Source organism: Aphelocoma coerulescens, chromosome 2 (genome assembly GCF_041296385.1).
Source record: "Aphelocoma coerulescens isolate FSJ_1873_10779 chromosome 2, UR_Acoe_1.0, whole genome shotgun sequence".
Taxonomy (NCBI): Eukaryota; Metazoa; Chordata; class Aves; order Passeriformes; family Corvidae; genus Aphelocoma; species Aphelocoma coerulescens.
In genome coordinates, this window is record NC_091015.1 from 148,600,822 (window position 1) to 148,619,679 (window position 18,858).

Below are 18,858 nucleotides of genomic sequence, written 5' to 3' on the forward strand. Positions count from 1 at the left end.
ATCTTACTGTGAGGAGAAACCAGATTATGAATAGGTTCTTTACCAACAGAAAGAATTTAGTACTATTATGACTGCGACATGAACACCTACTACAATTACTTTGTGTTCACATGCCTTTCAGAAAGACACCATTTTCCTTAGGTGGTAAAATGTACTCCTCCTGCTATTGGCAGTACTAAATAAATATTTAAACCACTATGTGCATAATTGTTATACTGGCGTCTCTTGAATTCCTCCTGTCAGCAATGGAATATTATGTCCCACTATTAGTTCATATCATATTAGTTTGATTTAGTTACCTCTCTGTATTTCTTACTGCATTTCCAGGGCCTACCAGTGGAAAATACTATGGTTGGGTGAAACCAAGAAAAAAAAAATTAATTTTTTTTTTTTAAATAGCAATCAATATTGCAAATTCACATTGAATTTCAATTTATCTTGGATCTTCCTTTTAAATAAAAATCTTTCAGGGAAAGCACTGAATCTAGGCCATTGTATTAAAGAAGATCAGGCATCAAATGGGAATCTGAATCTTGATTATTTTGATTATATGTTTTATTAAGAACATCTGCTGATTCTTCAGGCTAAATACCTTCTGACTTCCCAGCAGTTCATAAGTGTGTTGTAGCTATAAAAGAATCTTAAGTCTCTCCAGTGCAACTGCTGCAGAAGGAAAGTTGAAAAGAAGATTTCTAAGGATAAAGGGGCACATAAAATTTCTAATCTACCTCCAGCTGAGGCAGTGTGACAAAAAGTCCCACTTTGAAGCAAATTGGGAATATCCCTGGAAAAGGATGGAATGGGAGACTAGAAATGTGCTGGGTTATTATTAATGTCTCAACTTCTGTGGAATGTCCTGCTTCTTCAGGGTCACATCTTAAGTGTCATTAGCATGAGGCTGCCTATGTTTTTCTGAAGATAAACCCTAAGAAGACAAAACTAATCTAGAAAGCAAATAAATTTCTTTTGTGTCCTTTTCTTAGTGAAAGGGTTTGTGACTATTATATAGTAAATACTAAAAATGAGACTAATTCTCATTGGGTTTTTTCATTAATCTGTTAAGAATTCATAGCCTTCTGTTCTTTGTAGTGCTTCAGCATTGAAACTAAAAGATGGTATGAGAAATAAGCTTTTTTCTTTTCTCTAGAAATATTTTTTAACATCACGAATGAAAATTCATTAAGAAAATGAAAAAGCTTGAAAATGAGTTGTGTACCAAATAGGTTAGAGAACAAATAAATGCAGTCTAATTTCTGTTTTTGGGACCTGACTTTTGATTTGTTTTCTGCTCTTTGATAGTATTGGCAGCCTGTAAATGACAAGTATTTTCAAATAAGGAAAAAATCAGTATAGATCTGTGTTTCTCATGCAACAGGTTTTCTTTTCCCAGAAATATATCGGAACTGACATGGGAATCCACTATGCTATCTCTGAATTCTGCCCTTGCTAGCATGGACCATTAAAGGTTCTAGAAAGTAAAGGTGTTTTCTTGGATATAAATTTTATCTGTCCTGTCTCCCTATTTCCCTCCCCTGGGGTTTCTTCCCAGCTGACCCAGAACAAGAGGACAAATGAGTAGCGGGGCTTCCTGCAAGAATCAAGAGGCATGGGGAACAAGTGGCACAGCTGTTGGGGAGGAGGTGTTTGTGAGGCTTCATCCATGGTATGTTTTTTATACTTACCCAGCTCTGTAAATTCAAGTACCACCTAAAACCAGAGGCTTTTTACTATCCAAACTAGGTACCAAAGGCAAAAATTTACTGAAGTCACAATTCATTCTGAGGAATGATAATAGAGGACTTACAGGTTCACAACTTTGGTTTTTTCACTGAAGAGATTTTCCTGTCAGACTGTGCCTAATGGTATTATAAGCAGAGAGCAGTCCCTAACTGTCTAAATTTCAAACAGGAATCTTTATAAAGCCATACTTGTCATTGCCACCTTATTAATTTGGGTTTGTGAGATAGATTCAGCAGAATAGTTGCCAGAATTAGAAGGTGAAGGCGAAAGCCTCTGCAAAGAGTGAAGCAAATTAATCACATTGATTGAGCTACATGTCATTTTACAACTTCTCAGTTTTCAAAATTTTGACTTTCTGCTATTACTTTTCCCTTCTCCTTTTGCTAGTTAATGGCTTTTATGACAAGGAATTCAGAAAATTCCTCTTCTCCCACAATTCTGCAATACCACAAAATTAACTTTGCTGCATTTGAATGTTTATTCCTATGTGATCTTCATTTACTCTCAAATGTGAGGAAGTGTACAACAGTTTAAGCATGTAAATATTCAAAGCTGAAGTGGAAATTACCAACCTACTATTTGTCAGGGACTGCTTTAAGCTTACAACTCTTATTTTTTAACCTTTTGGATGAAGAGCTTCATAATAGATGGTAGCTAAGTTTGATTTGTTTTCAGTTTTGACAGTGGGATTAGGAGAAAGGGAGTATTTTGGAAACAGGACAGTGGCATTTTACTACAAAGCTGCACTGATCTCTATATTTGAAGTAGAAACAAACAACTTTGTAGAAGGTAGCCTTGATGATAGTTCATTACATCTTGTCAGTTTGAAAACAGGCTTTGAAAATTGCTGTTTACGTTTAGTTACTACAAATTGATGTACTGCCAATAAAGAGGGTAGCTGATGATGCTGTCCACACAAAGCTTGTATTAGCTTGGAATCTCCCTTGATGAATATGTTGGTTTTTTTTAATGTCCAGATAGTGGGTATCTGGAATCAGAGTCTGTATCAGATTAAGATTAGTTCAGATTAAATTCAGATAGAGAAAATTTATTACGTAAATGTCAGTATTCCAGCAATCTAAATAAGGAGAAAGTAGCCTGTCTCCCATGTAGAACAGGGATAGGCTAGATTTGGAAGCTAGGAGATAGGACATAAAGATTAAATTTTGTCTACTGTAGGTTGGAATAAGAAAAAAAGGTAATGCTAACAGAGATGTGAAGAAGTGACCTGGAGGCGTGATAGGGCTAGTAATTGCAGAAGGGCAGATAGAAGGAGGGGAAAAACATCAGAACAGTACAAAGGCCAAGTTGAAGGTGATGGGATGAAAACCAAAGTTCTAAATCAAGTTCATTTGTGAGGTGAAGTAGTTTATGGTTGGTTTTCAAGTCTCTGACTGCTGTCATCTTGCTTAGATACCCTCAGGAAAAATAAAGAAAATGTTCTTGTCTGTTACTTAGAAAGTTTGCTGTGCTTGTATGGTGACATCTTTTACTCTCTGTAAACAAGAAAGAGAATAGGAGCCTTTTTGACTTCATAGTGGTGGAAACTGGCTAAGCAAATTACAGTTCCTTCCTAGCAGAAGTGTTCAACGAGGGTTTAACTTTCAAAGGAAAATTATCTTGAGCAATACGAGAGATCACTTGAGATTAGTAGATAGTTAAGTAGCTGTGTTCACAGAAGGAAAGAGGCAAGAGAAGAAAATGGAGGTGATGTGTAATCAAAGGAGAAAATGTTGGACTGTTGCCAGAAGAAGGAGGTAAATGAAGGAATGTCCATATCTGATAATTAGTGAAAGAAGGCAGGTTTATTTCTTGCTGCTTGCCAAGACAGTTGTTTCAAATTCTCCTGTTCATTGCTTGTAGTATGGCTATTGTTCTTGCTCCTCATGTTGTAGGATTTCCATGGTTACTTCATCACAAGGCAACATTGGCACCAGCCCTCAGTGGAAGGAGATTCAGTGGCCTTAAAACTCCTGGTAGGAGATGGGAAGGCAAATGGCTTCTGCTTCCCAGTGTTAACTCTGCTTCAGTTGGTGACATAGGGTGATAGCAGGGATACATGAGGTGGGGTGGAGAGTGATTGTTTCAGGATGCAATGATTTTAGGATCTATAGCTGTGTATGTTTGTAGCGATCTATGTAGCTGGTTGAGTGGTTCAAGTTCCTGATACATTGGTTATCTTTATTTGTGGGGGAAGAGGGAAATGAGGGGAATCCAGTGCAGTCTGAAACTCATATGCAGTTCTAAGTCAGCAAGAAGAGAACTCAGGGAATATATGGCCTGCATACTGAGTGTATACCTGGTTCTGTGTCCTCATATTCTGCTTGGGCAGGAAGGGATAAGTTCCGAAACTGAACTAAGTTTTCTGCTCATGTACATATACTCATGCTCATGTATGTTGTTGCTAGCCTGCCAGACCAGCTTGGGACTGGAATTTTTTATGTTAAATCACGTGACCTGATTGTGCAGCCAGGCTTGGGATTCAGAGAAACAGCTGCAATGTGATTCCTCATATGAGAAAGCATATACAAAGCTAAGTTTGTCTGTGTATTCATCTATCAATTCATACTTCATGTGCAAAAGCTATCATGCTACCATCTGTAGTACCAGCCAAACTCTTAACACCCTGAAGATGATTTCTGTGTGTCCCTTTTTCCTCTGGAGTATGACTTTGTGTCTGTGTGTATGCCTGTGTGCATCTGTGTACATATTCCCTACTTCTTTCATGTTACACATGTAGTGACTAACAATATGCTTGCTCTTTTCTGCTTCTACATCAAACAGTAGATTTTGCTCTCTTTATTTTTTCCCCATTTTTTTAACCAGAAACCTTTTAATAATTTTTTTTTTCCTTTTCAGTAATGGATTTCATTCTACACTTTTGCTGTAGCAAGTGGAAGTAGGATCAGCAGAAGGCAGCTATACTGTAATCACTTTGAGCTCAATAAGGAGATCTTTACAGGCAACTTTGTTCTTATTTCTTAACGGGATTAAGAAGCTCAGCTCTTTAAATTCTTGCATATAACACTGACATTTCGAGGGTGTGTTTGGACCAAGGAGTTCAAAGAGAAGGAATAAAAAAGAAAAGCCAATATGACTTTGTTTTTTACCTTGCTGCAGGAGCTGTTTGTGCAAATCGCCTATAAGCTTATTGACCTGAATCTTTGACTCCTTGTTTTCTCTGGATTTGGCTGGAGTGTAGACACTGATAGAGCACTGATAGAGGTGATTGCACAGCCCTCGGCTTTGCTTGGCACCAGACAACACCCCTCCCTGCACCTGACATTATCTTTCCCTGGCAATACTTCTGTTCTGCTGGAGCTCATATTCCTTTAAGTTCTTTATATTAATTCATTACATTTGATTTAGGTAGGCATTCTGACTAAATGAAGGATACTTTCATTCTTTTTGGTAATTAGAGACAGAAGAGGGCATGTATCTATTTTCATCTTCTAGGATAACTAGAATATGCATAAGAACACACAGCACTGCTCTTTCCAAAAATGCAACAGTTACCTCCTATTGACTTGTGTCTCTGTTTGTGACACTGTTGGATTTTCATGTTCCCCAGAGTAAGGGTTCCCTTATGTTTATCTGTATCATATTCAGCTGAAACGACTTTAGAAGACAAGGCTGGGGGACCTCATCAGTCTCTACATCCACCTTTCAGGAGGTTGTAGTGAGGTGGGGGTCAGTCTCTTCCTGCCATGCCTGCAATGAGAGGATGAGAAAAAATGACCTTAAGGAGAGGCAGTGGAGATTCAGATTAGATATTAGGATAACATTTTTCACCATTAGGCATTAGGATGGTCAGGCATTGGAATAGGTTGCCCAGGGAGATGGTGGTGTCACCACCGCTGAAGGGGTTCAAGAGGTGTCTGGATCTGGCTCTGGGTGATGTGGTTTAGTGGTTTAGGGGTTACAGTGACAGTGCTGGGTGAACAGTTGGACCTGATGATCTTAAAGTTCCCTTCCAACCCTGATGATTCTACGATTCCAGTGTTCAGTAGTTTTTGTCAGATGCTGAATATAGACAAAGAAACGAAGGAGCTTCTCTGATAATAGCCTTTGAACAATGCTAAGTCAGAATTAGATTGGATCCCAGCAGGATGAAAGATCTTTTTCATCTGAATATCAGCATTTGCCTTGTGCTTTACCTGTTACGGTTTCTTATTCTTTCCTGCTACTGGAGCTCAGAGGACCACCTGTTTTCCTGCTAGAAAGGAAAGAGATATCTGAAAAGGTTTGAGTGACCTTTATTTTTTTTCTTTACCATTCACTAGAGAGCATGTAAAGGCTTCCAAAAGAAAAAGTACAAGATTGTCTATTCTATACTTCTCTTTATTTACTGCTAACCCATGTTTAAACCTGTCATGCCATATTTTCAGTCCAGCTGAAACCTATGTAGGTATTGACATCAATTTTAGTTGGATAAAAATGTGACCTAAATTAAACACGCAAACCCTTCTTCTAATCAAGACATTAAATAATTGGTCATCAAGAAGAAAATTGTATCTCAAAAAGAAACTAGAAAGCTATGTTTCAAGAAATAAATAAAAAGATCCAAATAGAAAACATTATTTTAACTGTATAGAATTAAAAAGTGAGAGAAACACTTAAACAGCTTACTCAACTTTAAGCAGTTTATCAAAGCAACTCCAGCCTTTTCAGTCAGCACATTTTGGTTTTCTTAAGAACAATGAAATTCTGAATTCTATCACAGCTAGGGATAGAATTCACGAAGGGATTATTTGGTTACAACAAGTAGTGTAATGTCCTCTTTCTAGAAAGTCACAAAACTTGAACTTGAATTGACTTAAATTTGAGATCAAATTTGACAGAATATGAATTGCAAATTAATAAGGGTAGTCTTCTTTAAAACATGAAATGCACAAATGACAGTTTCATCACATGTTCTTAGTTCATGTGTACTGTACATGTTTCTAATTTTATTTATAATGAAGGTCCATTTTGTCTCTTTTTTGTCTGATTTGGTGTTGTCGTGGTTTAGCATGTGTGTCCTTGACACAAAAATTCTGAATGCTTTTGAAGAGTTCTAAGACATGGCTGAAAAAATTCTTGTCAACCCAGGCCCAAAAAGCAGACCTGCTCACAGGTTGTGTGTACTATATGGATATATTTGCAGTAATTTAACTCTGAAAGGATCGGTAAAAATAAATTAAGCAAAGGCCACATTTATGACATCGTTGGATAAATATTGATAAGAAAAAATTACTGCTGGATAGAGAAAAAGAAGCATGTATTTATGACTGCTAAGTCTTTTTCTTGGGTTTGACTCACAGAAGCCTAGACTGCTTTTCAAATCATGTGTAATACAACATGTATGTGGAAACGCCTGTAGTGATAGGAAGTTGGCTGCTTTTGATATTGAAGTATCTGAAGTGTTGATTATTTCAAATAAAAACCTCCAGTTGTTTTCAACAAGGTAAATTTAAATTTCACTGTGTAGGAACAGGTACCTATTGCTATTCGTTATGTAGTCACGTGGAAATCACATAAAAACTGGATTTGTATATCATAATGATTTCACCTGTAAAGTATAAAATGAGGTGTTCTTGGTTGGATGAAGAATTTTTATAAGAGATGGAATATTTCTGCAGTAGAGATGGAGCAGAATTGTTATATAATTAAATTGAAATGTGAACTTGAAGAAGAGCCTTCAAACTTAGAATTTGAAACTTGTTAGAATTTCTCTGAAGTAATCTCTCTGTTCTGCTGCAGGCTGGTTTAGAATCTCGTGGATTGTTGATTTCCATTGAAATAATTTTTTAAAATTATATTAAGCAACAGTCTTTATTTGTGGCATGTAAATATCTTTTAAAATGTGCTTCTGCTGCTTTTCTAATGAAGTGCTTAGAGCTATGTAGTTTGAACCCCAGGCTAGTACTTGTGTATGTCTAATAGAGTTCTTGTATTTGAAGCTTTAATGGGGAAAGATTGAAAAGATGCAAGACTTCTTTTATTTTTTTTTTTTTTTTAATCAATAGAACGTCTTGAGTAGCTGGTATATGATGCTTGTTTGTAGCACTGGTGTTTAGAGTTGCTCCCTAAAAATTAGAATATACATATATACGTATATACATATATATATTTAAAGCACAATATTAAGAAGAAAGTCAGGAATACAATTTAGAGAACACTTTCACTGTTCTGCAGGCAATACATTTGAATGAGTGATCCTTGTCTTGAAAGGACTTTAAAAGCAAACAGTGGCGATAATGAGAACATATCAAACATGTAGAGAAAGAGGAAGGCCAGACTCAGTCTAGATGAATGTGCTGCACAGCAGTGTCTTATCCCAGGAGAAAAGTGCTGTAGCTGAAATAGTTAGAAATAATTGACACTGCTTTTTAACATGATCACTGTGCTGAAATGTAATGTGTCAAGATGTCATTTTATTAAACAAAGTGGTGATTTTAATAGGAACCAAAATAGTTTCATACCACTGTTTTAGAGAGCTAGCGGCTTGCACATATGTAGGCACTCGGCAACACTTGAGTATTCACAGACTGATCCTAAAGTTAGGGAAAAAGACAATGCCTTGTTTCTGAGACTTGCTGGATAAATAATTCTAAGAGTGCTTAGGGCAAATGGAAACATGCAGTTATTTCAAATGAGGTTTATCCCCGGAGAAATTATGATTGTTAATCAGCATGACAGAAAACAATAATTGCTTGCAAAGAAGCAAAGTATTGAGGTGATTAATATAATCTGAAATAAAATGCAGTAGATTAACTTGTTCAAGTGCTGGCTTCTTTCAGGTACGTTACCAAATCAATCATCTGTGGGCCAGATTTTGCTCATACTTTCTGTGTTTGTAGAGTAGGGTGTCTCAGCTGATTTTTGTGGGCTTCACTGAATTTATTTCTGATATTTATTGGATGAATTGATAACAGTCTGGTAGTGATAGCACCAGATCTCTTCCTCTATTTCTCTGTCTCTCTGCCATTGCAAGGCTTGTAGAATAAACCCATTTGCATGGCACTGTACCCACTGTAGTTTTTGATCTTGTCCTCACATCACTTGGCAAATAGGACAGTGTGGAAACATCCCTCCCAATTATTTAGTATCTTTATTTTCACAGTTCTATTACCATTCCAAAATCTTGTATAATCTTTTTTGCATTATTTTATACCCAGAATACTTTATATCTGCTGAAACTTGTATTGCCATTACAATTATAGTTAAATATATACATAGAATACTTTAAAAAGAGATAATCCACAAGAAGGTTAGTTAAGGCCTGTTAGATGTCATTGGTCTTCTTAAGAATAGTGTGTGCTGCTAAAAAGCAAGTTACATTGAATGAATTAAGTATTTGTATTTTAAGTTGTATATGGTTTATTTCAAAGTTACTGAGTATGGCTTCTGAAGAGAGGTTCCTGGCAACAATTCTTAGTTTACAGTGTGTTTCTTAGGATTCAAGAGCAGGATTATCAGTGCGTGTAAGCTCTGTTACTGGTTGCAGGCATTGAGATAAAGTGAATAACAAAGGACAATTTTTGATTGCTGATCTATAGTTTCTGAAGCTCTGGCATCTAGTTCATACGTATAGTCTCAGAATCGAAGGATTCTAGGTTGGATCTAGAATTACTGCTGCTGTAGACTGTTGCAGAAAGGAGAGAGCCTGCTACCCCTTCACAGTCAGTCACACTGGTCTGTCACCATACATGAGGTTATGTCCTTGCCAAATGAAAGTCTACAGTGAGTGACTCCCCAAGTCTTTGCATTGAATCTGTTTTCTCTTTTGGCAATACAGAGTGCTACAGGCTTTGCAGCAATTTATTTCTAAACTGATTTATTATAATTGAGAAGCGATGTTTTACTCTGAGCAGCTGTATGAGGACGTTAACAATTTAAGTTTACATTTATGCTGCCAGGAAGAGGGAAAACAAACTGAATTTCAAACTTTTAATGTTCTCTCACTCTGATAGAACCTGCTGTGTGCTTTTTGTGACTGGTACAGTCCTTCACCCAAAGCTATTTTGTCTGATGATAAAACCATGAGTGTATGAAGCTTGCACATTTTTCATCTCTTTTATGACCTTATCTTTTGTGAGTGGCTTCTGTGAAGGTATCCTAACTATAGGAAGCACCTGGTAAACATACATGATATCTATGCCGTGATAAGCAGTTGTGAACAAGAAAGTAGATCTGTCAGTTCTGAACTGTTCATTGTTAAAAGTACTTTGTTGATTTAGCTGATTGCAAAATACATTATAGAGTGCCTAACAGCTGCTATAACATTCCTAGTCAAGAAAGTTCAATAGTTATATTGTGCGAGACTTTCTGTAAGAGCCTAATACTGATAGGAACAACGTGGATTAAAACAGCAGGGTTGAGAAGAGCTGCTAACCCATGTGCTTCTTTAAAATACCACAACTACTTGTGGTACAAGCTGATTAAGTACAAATTGGAAAGTCTTTAATTTGTTAAAAAGATTAAAGTGAAATTACTTGTTAATATTCAAGTCTCTCTTTTCCTACTTGTCAGTGTTGTCAGAGAAGTTGGAGTTCTCTCACGTTTCTGGTAATATGTCTCTTCTATAGTCTTCAGATTTCCTGACCAACTTTACCATCTTGAATTACAGTGAATTGTCTATTGGATAAACATTAGGCTATTTAAACCACATTAAAAAAGCTTGAACTATTTTTGAAGACAACAGAAACGGTCAATGCTGGTAAGAAATTATAAGGTCAAGATGAAAATTCTATCCACATTACATACTGAAGTTGTTTGAATAAGACTTTCTTTTTTCCTCTTAGCTAAGCAATATTTTGTGTATTCAGCATTTCAGCATTAAGTCAGAGATTTGTTTCACCCAACTTTAGCTGACTAAAGATAGGTTCCTAGTCTAAGCTATGTGTTTAAGAGGAGATTCATTTCAGCTCTCTCAGACACCTAAAGGGGTCTCATATCTCAGGCATCCTAGAATAGGATGAATCACTCAGGAGGTTTCTTTCTTCCCTGCCTATAGGAGCGTCTACGTAAGTAGTCTGGACTAGTTTAACTTTCAGGCATCTGGGGTTAGAGGTGATGAGTTCTGCCAAAAGTGTAACTTTAATACCAAGTATAGAGAAGTAGTGGAAATTCTCTTAGATTTACTTGCTTCATGACTGAACATAGTTTATGGTATTATATGTGCTTACTCATAGGAGTATTTTTTCATGCAATGATCATTTAAAGGATAGAATTCACTTACCAGGCTTAGTTGCTAAGAAGCAATGCCTAAACCTGCCTAAACAGAAGCAGGTTTTGGTTCATTTTAGAGTACTTACCATTGCTTTTATATCACTCTTCAGTGTTACTGGGAAAAAATTACTTATGCTTTAACTTAAATACAAAATATAATTGAGCAGCAAAGTAAAGAAAAAGTGTGAGAAAACCCAAAATAATGGGATTAGAAAGGAATCAACAAGTTTGTAGCAAATGGGTAGTATATATAGGCAAAAAGCACTTGATTGGACTTGGAAGAAAGAAATAATTAATGTCCTGGATCCAATTAAATGTCTACACCTGTAAATTGAAGAAAAATGTAATCAGTTCTAAAACAAATATAAAAAAATATTCTTATTGAGACTGAAAAGTAGTCAGTGACTGAACAGAAAGAGTAAACAATGGAAAGACAATAAATTCTGAAAGGAAATAAACTCCTTTGTGCTAAACAAATGTTAGCTACTAAAATAGCTTTAAGTATGGGGAAAGAAAGGAAAAAAGCTTGAGAGATGTGCTTTGTTATCGGCTCTTCTGCTAAGCCTCCTTTTGGCTTTTTAAAGTTGCAGTGTCTCCAGCACCAAATGGATTGTCTTGATTGCCCATTTCAATCTGACCTTGATGCTCAGCTGAGCCTGGGATAGACTTCACTCCCTGGTGGATTCGGAAATTGACAGTGATGTACCATTTTTGGTTTCACAAGCAGATTGGAGTAGTGTGGGGGAACAGGAGAAATCAGTGTGGTGATATTTCAGGTGTATAATGCATGCACTTGGCAGTTGGGAATAATAGAAAATATCAATGAAAATGCTTAGGAATACTTCTAGATGCAAAGCAAATTTTTCCTTAATGTAAATTCTACATTTTATCTACTCTATTTGCACAAGACATGCATCAATTCATGAAAACTTGACTATGAAAACCACATGACAATATACTTCATGGAACACTGAAAAAGGAAGTTAATGGAAAGTGAAGTCATCTGCTAACATACATTTTCAGATCTTTCCTCACCTCCAAAACACTTAATTACTGTGTACTATAGTTTGTGTACCTTAGCTGTTGCTCTGTCCTTTTGCTTTTCAGCACAATCTTTTCACTTAACTTTGTCCTCTTTTAATTCTAATAGCTTAATTTGTTTGATATTCTGGTTAGTTGCACTGATTGGAAGAATGCTGAAATTTGCAGGCTAACACCAGGGTGGCATATATTATAACCTGGAAAAGCGTAATATTTTGGAGGTTAAATTATCCAATTATCTGTGCTTCTTCTCTGTCTAAAAGAATTACTGTTTCTAAATTTTGCTGTTACTGTTCTGATTTAGTACATACAGCTCTATTGTATACAGTGGAAGAAAAACATTTGCATTCTCTACAAAGAACATTCTAAGGACTTTCTATGTTGGTTATACATCTTGAGTTAGAAAACAAGAATTGCCCTTGCTGTGAAATGCTTTCCAACGTTTTTGAGAAAACTGGAGTTTTTTGCTAGGTTTCAACTTAAGAAAAATTTCCTTTGTGTCTCTCCAATGAAAGACAATTTTTTGCTGCGTTAAGTAGCTGTGAATATAGAAAAATGAAGGTAAAATTATCCAATAGGTTCTTCAGTCCACCCAAAGAAAGCAGAGGTCTGATTACTGCAAAGTAACTATAGAAATGCTAATTCGAAGTAGGCTAGTTGCTTAAAAACAAGTAATTGCTAAAACTGCTTAGCAGAAACTTGATAGCTTTTTCAGCACACGAGTATTTAGGACTTTCTTCTGAAAGGTAACTTCAGATTGAACTGAAGCATATGAACTTCAAATGCCTGGCTACAGTTATACAGTCAACACAAAAATTATACTAGATATTTTTGTTGTATTCAAGTTTTATTGTAAACACTACAGGTGCCTATGAATATTCTGGACTATGTTTTTAGTTCCACAAGTACACTGAACTGTAGTTTTGTAATCAAACTCTGGAGTGATTATAGTATTGTGTTTGTGTGAGGAGTAGTTTATCAGGCTCTTGTACTTCATATTTGAGAAGACGTGTTTTATGAATGCAAGGAAGAATATGTTATTACAAGACATTAGATGTGCATATGAAGTTAATACTTTATAGTGTTTGTATATAATCATGTACTTGAGAACTCCAGGTCACAATCTTATCTGGTATAAATATAGCTCCAGTGATAACGTATGGGGATCTGGCATAGTTTGTTGTAATCACATTTCTTTACCTAGGTTGCTAATTAAAGCTTTTGTTATCATGAGTGGGGAAAAAATTTCAAGTTACTGCTTAATTGCTGTGCTTTTTGCTCTTTCTTGATCTCCTGTTGTTAAATCAACAAAGGGTCTGATTTTCCAGTTTGTAAAATACACAGTATTTGTTTTTCTAATGCTGTCACTTTTTTTTGTGGTAGACCATTTATGAACAAGTGTCCTTCAAGTTTGATAAAAATAATTAAACCATAATCAGTCCTATTTGAAGTAGTTAATAGTGTAGATTTGAGGTTTTTTTCTGTTCTTCTTAGTGTCTTCCTATGCTTGAGTTTCTTAGATAGGTTAGTATTAAAAAAAAAAAAAAAAACTACAAATGAGTAAATCCCAGCCTGGAAAAGCCTTTAGAGATATCACTTAATGCATTACTGTAACCAGAGTGTTTTGTGTTACTACCTGAACCTTTCATCCTCAATATAGTTTTCATAGTGGTATAGTAGTATTTTTGCATGGAGCTTAGTGTATTTTTTTGCCTGCAATAACTGCACTTTCAACAAGCAGTTCTTCAAATAAAAATGGTCATCTCTAAAAATTTAACCTTATCATAGTTTTCTGTGTGTCCTGTATATGACCTTGTAGTGGGTAGTAACAGAGGACAGACAGACATTTTCAGGTACTTCTGGATGGTGAAAATGTGAAAATTCATCAGAAACATAGCATTTCTTTAAAGAAAGCTTGATAGAGAGAAAATTACTTTAGGGACCTGCTGGTATATTATGACTTTAAGGGCAAATTCCTTAAATGCTGAAATATCATGGATTAGCTTTCCACTAGTTGTGTGAAAAAGCAAAATGTTTAGTGGACCATATTTTTGTTTTGAGTGTCATTTATCTGCAGTGCATAAGAAACATTTAGGTGTCAATTGAAGAAAACCTATGACTGAAAGCATATGTTCCTGGGGGGTCACAGCTGATTTCTTTCTCTCCTTTGTGCATACAGACTCGGTGACTTTATGTGCTTTGGTTTACAGAATTAGGTGCAAGTTGTGGTTCTTTTTTTTAAGCATATGGAGTAAACACTGTTTTCCAAGATTTTCTCTACATGGAACTTGCATGTACTGGATACTCGGGGCTTCTTTCAGTCAGTGGGAGCTCACAAATGTTTACATGTCTAATATTTCTTTAAATTTTCTCTCTGTTTATAGACGTGTATGTTTTCACTCAATCATGTAAGCAGTTTGGATATTATAGGAGCTCTGCTTAAAAGTCACTGTTGAAATATGTCAATACTGTGTTTTTGGATGGTTTTTTTTAGGCAATGAAGAAGGCATCCAGGAGGCAGCAGAATCTGATGGTGATGCAAGGTCAGAGAAACCAGGGCAGCTTGCTGTGGAGACTGAAGATTGGGATGGGCCAGGTAGGGAAAAACATCTGAAAGCCAAGAGAAATTTCTTGAACTAGACTTCAGTATTTGTTAATTTCATTATTTTAGTAGATTGTTATGCTTTGCATTTATTTTTAATGGATTATCTCTTTTACAATCCAGGATACCGACTGGTAAGTACTAAGATGAAGTTCTTGGGTAAAAAAAAAAATGGCTTTGGTTATACCATTTTGTAAATTGTTAAACATAATATGCCTTATGCATTGATGTAAAGGAAAGTGTTCTTGCTGCTTAGAATTTTAGGATTAAAATGTATCAGTAATTCTTTCTTCCATGGTTGAATTAAGGGAGAAGCACTTCTGCTCTGTTTTCTGAGATCAGAAGACCACCCAGATGCTTTGGTCTCTTCTCAAGCTTTGTGCCAACATTTAGCATCATGTTTAGCTGAACAAATAGGTGTGATGTCTACTAACATTTTCAAGGACTTTTTTTACCTGTTTGAGCCTGATAGAAATCATTTAACACACCTGGTCATTGGTTTCAGTGGAAAGAGAAACTCAGACTGCAGTCAATGAAGCGATAGAACTTCACATTAAAACAGTAATTCAAGGTAACATTTTCTACTGTGTAAGTGAAGATGGTGCAAGCATAACATTGCTAAGATGTAATGGTAATATGGCAATACTTTCAAGTATCTGTTCAATATAAATATGTAAAATCTCTGTACTGTAAAAGTACCTAAGGCAAAGGGGTAAATTGTATTTCTCAATTAGGCAATTCTGCAGTTGAATGCAGTGTTTTCACGGGCATGGACTTGGGAATAGGCCTTAAAAATCCATTATATTGACCATAATTTAATAAAACTGTTGCAAAATGTGCATCTGAAGCCAAACACACTCTAGCAATAGTTGTATCTCTTACGGAAATTTTCCCTCAAAAGGATGAGCACATCAGAAGAGAGTTCCAGAACCATTCTATCAATAATTTATAATGCGACAATAATATTTCATTAGAAAAATTCCTATATTTCAATTACATTTTCATCCTTGCTTGATTTTGCAAATTACTGTATGCTCTTCATGAAGAGAAGAACAAAACTAATGGCAATTTTCTGAAATCAGTGGCTGGAAAATACAGTGCAAACAAAAATGAAGACATAGTGTATCTAATTATTATGATGGCATTTAAAATGTTGTTCATGATAATACACAACTTGATATTCTATATAAAGCACTATGGTGTTATATGGAAACAAGGTTTAGTATTACACTACTGTACATGTAAAATAATGCAAAATATATATGTAGACGTAGCAGAATGACCTTTTTTAGCTGCATAGCAGATTTAAAGGGTGTCAGTATTTACCATATGACTTGTTTTTAATTTCATTATGAATAAAGTCTGAAATTTCTAATTTTTTGTTTCATTTTTTTAGTGTATTTCAGCATAGTTGAATATGCTTTTTGTGGCTGTTACTGCTTTTTATATATGCTACCTTATTCAGAGGTTTCTGAGGTCTTTTATGACATTGTGGAGTAAAAGGAGGTCTTTTCATTTTGGTGGGAAAAAATTCAGTTAAGCAGTAGGATGTGTGTACTTCTTGTCATATTTATTGATAACTTTGACATGGAATAAGATGGGAATCAAAGCTGAATGTGGGAAAATTTCTTTTGACTTCTGAAAACTGATGACCACCAGTATCAGTATCTGTATCTGTATTTTATTTAAATATTGATTCTTTACAAGGGTATAATACATACGAAAAAAGGAATGGGTGTATACCACATCCCATGCTCTCCGTCATGCATGAAATGAAGTTGGTTACTATTGACATGGAAAAAGAAGCAATCAACAGAAGATCATTTTCAACCACGCAGTACCAAGATAACGTCTTTCGGTTTTTTGGAAAAAACCACAAAGCATGAAATATTTTGCTTATTTAGGAACATATTTTAGTACAGCACAAACAGAGCCATTGAAAACTTTGATTCAACTTTACCACCTGTCAGTAGAGGCACAACCTCAAAGGGCAGATGATGATACATTCGTTGTTATCTGAGCTGTCTCTGGTCTCCATACCTTCTCTGGTAAGGAAAGTCTCTGAGAGGTGGAGCCTCTCAGAATCCAGCAACTGTGTTCTGCATGATACAAGTTGCTGTCAACTGATAATGTGAGCTGTGACAACTCGGGAATTTATATAAATAGTAGAGCTGTTTTGTTATTTTAATATTTTATGTCTTTTTTTAGCACTAAGGGAACATATTGTGACTTTCAGAGCCAGTACTTGCCAGGAACTGAAAAATTAAGCTTCTGGCATTAATTAGAGTTTTATTTTGTTTGAAAATTTGCATTGTTAAATGGTTCACATGCGTTCCTAAGTCTTTGTAATTAGAATATCCTTATGAACAAAAATCTAAAGTTAAATGTGCTGTAGCTTCAAAGAGTTTCTGCAGAAGCAATATTTCAGATCACAGATTCTTGTGACCTTCAGTGACCATCAGGGAATGTCAGAGATACTGCCTACTCTGTGTAACCACTTTGAGGGTTACCTGAATGTTTTCCAACTACCCTCAGTTTTCTCTGTTCTTCTCTTCAGTTTTTAAAAATTCCTATTCAGTGAAACTGCTCTGAAATGATGGAAGCTGAGGTCAATAGAGTGTGTATAAACACACAGTGAAGGACCTGATCCTTTTTATTATAGCCAACAGGAAAAGTCCAAGGAATAGAAAGAGTCTGAACAGCAAGACTGTTTTAAATGCATTTTATGTAAAAAGATTTTGTTTTTAAATGGGGGGCAGAGTTCATTTTATGGCTTTATATATGCTGTTTGCCTTGGTACATGGAGATCCATAGTTCTATAGCCTTTGTATTATTGTTAGGATGTCAGTGCATGTGAGGGCAGTGCTTTAACACATAACGAACAGAAAGATCTCCTACATGGCTTCTATAGATCACCCAGGACATTACGGAATATGGCCATTCCCATTTCTACTGGGTGTATGTTTCATGCTTCCATAGCAGAACTTCCTTAAAAATCCCTGAAAATTTTAGATACCTGGCACCTCAAGTAAAATATTGTTAAGCCAAATATAAGGGAAATATATATTGTATGGCATCTTGAAAGATAAATTGTTTATAGATTTGGAAATGAATGCTTGTTTATCATTATCCAGTGATAATACTTGCAGCGGTGGATACAAGTTCAGTCCACCGTACTTGTCGTTATAAGAGACAGCAAATATGAACTCTTATCACAAAGGAGAAAAGGTTTTAATTAAGAAGTATGAATTATAACTTGGAAGTGTTTAAGAACAATTTTTTAGACTTACCAAAAGCTATAATAAAAGTGAAGGAAATGTTGATACTACCTAGAAAAGAATTAAAAAAAAAAAAAAGAAAAATCCAAGTGGATGTAACCAGATGCTAGGAACTATGATACCAGGCTGAAAAGAAAAAAAAAAAGAAAAGAAAAAAAATCACCCTAAAAATCTATCAGTAGCTTCATTAATAACAGTAAAATGACATTTTAAAGTGTGGTAAGAAAAAAATAATTAGAAAATTGGTATTGATCTATTACAAGCCATGACTCAATAGTTAGAGGGGACAGGTAAAAGGGTAATGCAATTATTTCTAGTCTGCTTAAAACATTTGTTCTGGAAAGCCTATTTGACTGTAGGTGATGACTATACTTCTGTACTACCTAATTTAAGCAGTCTGGTGGTTTTAAATTGACTTTTTTAGGAGCTAGATGACCCAGATCTAGTGATCAACTTCAGTTAAAAAAAATTTTTGACATGATTTCTCAAATGTGTTGAAAACCAGTAAAGGTTAGTGTGGGTAGTTACAGACCTCTGCACACATGGCAGTGGTCCCACTGGAAATAAGGAGATAAGTGATGTAAGATGCTTTTATTAAGAGAGGGTTAGTCAGAATGCCAATCTCTATAGGCTTATAGAAAAAAATATGTTTTGTAAAACCAACATAATATTTAATGTGACCTAAAGTATATTTAGTTACTTGCAATATGTTTAAAATTTAAAAAAAAGCTGAATAATGGATAGATATTGGTAGACCTGAATGACTTGCCATGTTAGCTGCTGCAAAATTTCAGTTTCAGTGCAATTAAATTTAAAGTTATGGGCTTATAAGAAGGTAATAAATATTTTGATAGAATTGTTAAAGTTGTAAAAGATCTGAAAGTAGGGTCTCTGAAAAAATCTTGAGATCTAGTGAACTGGGGTTGAGCCCACAAGAAGGAGTTGTAGCTAAAGGGTATGTTTGGGTTCTCAGATTACTTTACT

At 35.4% G+C, this 18,858-nt stretch overlaps 1 protein-coding gene across 3 annotated transcripts in view; it reads left to right on the forward strand.

The window, feature by feature from the left end:
* ZFPM2 (zinc finger protein, FOG family member 2) overlaps positions 1 to 18,858 on the forward strand; it is a 306,084-nt gene that overhangs the window by 58,785 nt on the left and 228,441 nt on the right. For all 3 annotated transcript variants that reach the window (XM_069005338.1, XM_069005337.1, XM_069005339.1), the window contains one exon: positions 14,489 to 14,590. In XM_069005338.1, coding sequence (XP_068861439.1) covers positions 14,489 to 14,590 — 102 coding nt within the window. The remainder of the gene's footprint in view (positions 1 to 14,488; positions 14,591 to 18,858) is intronic.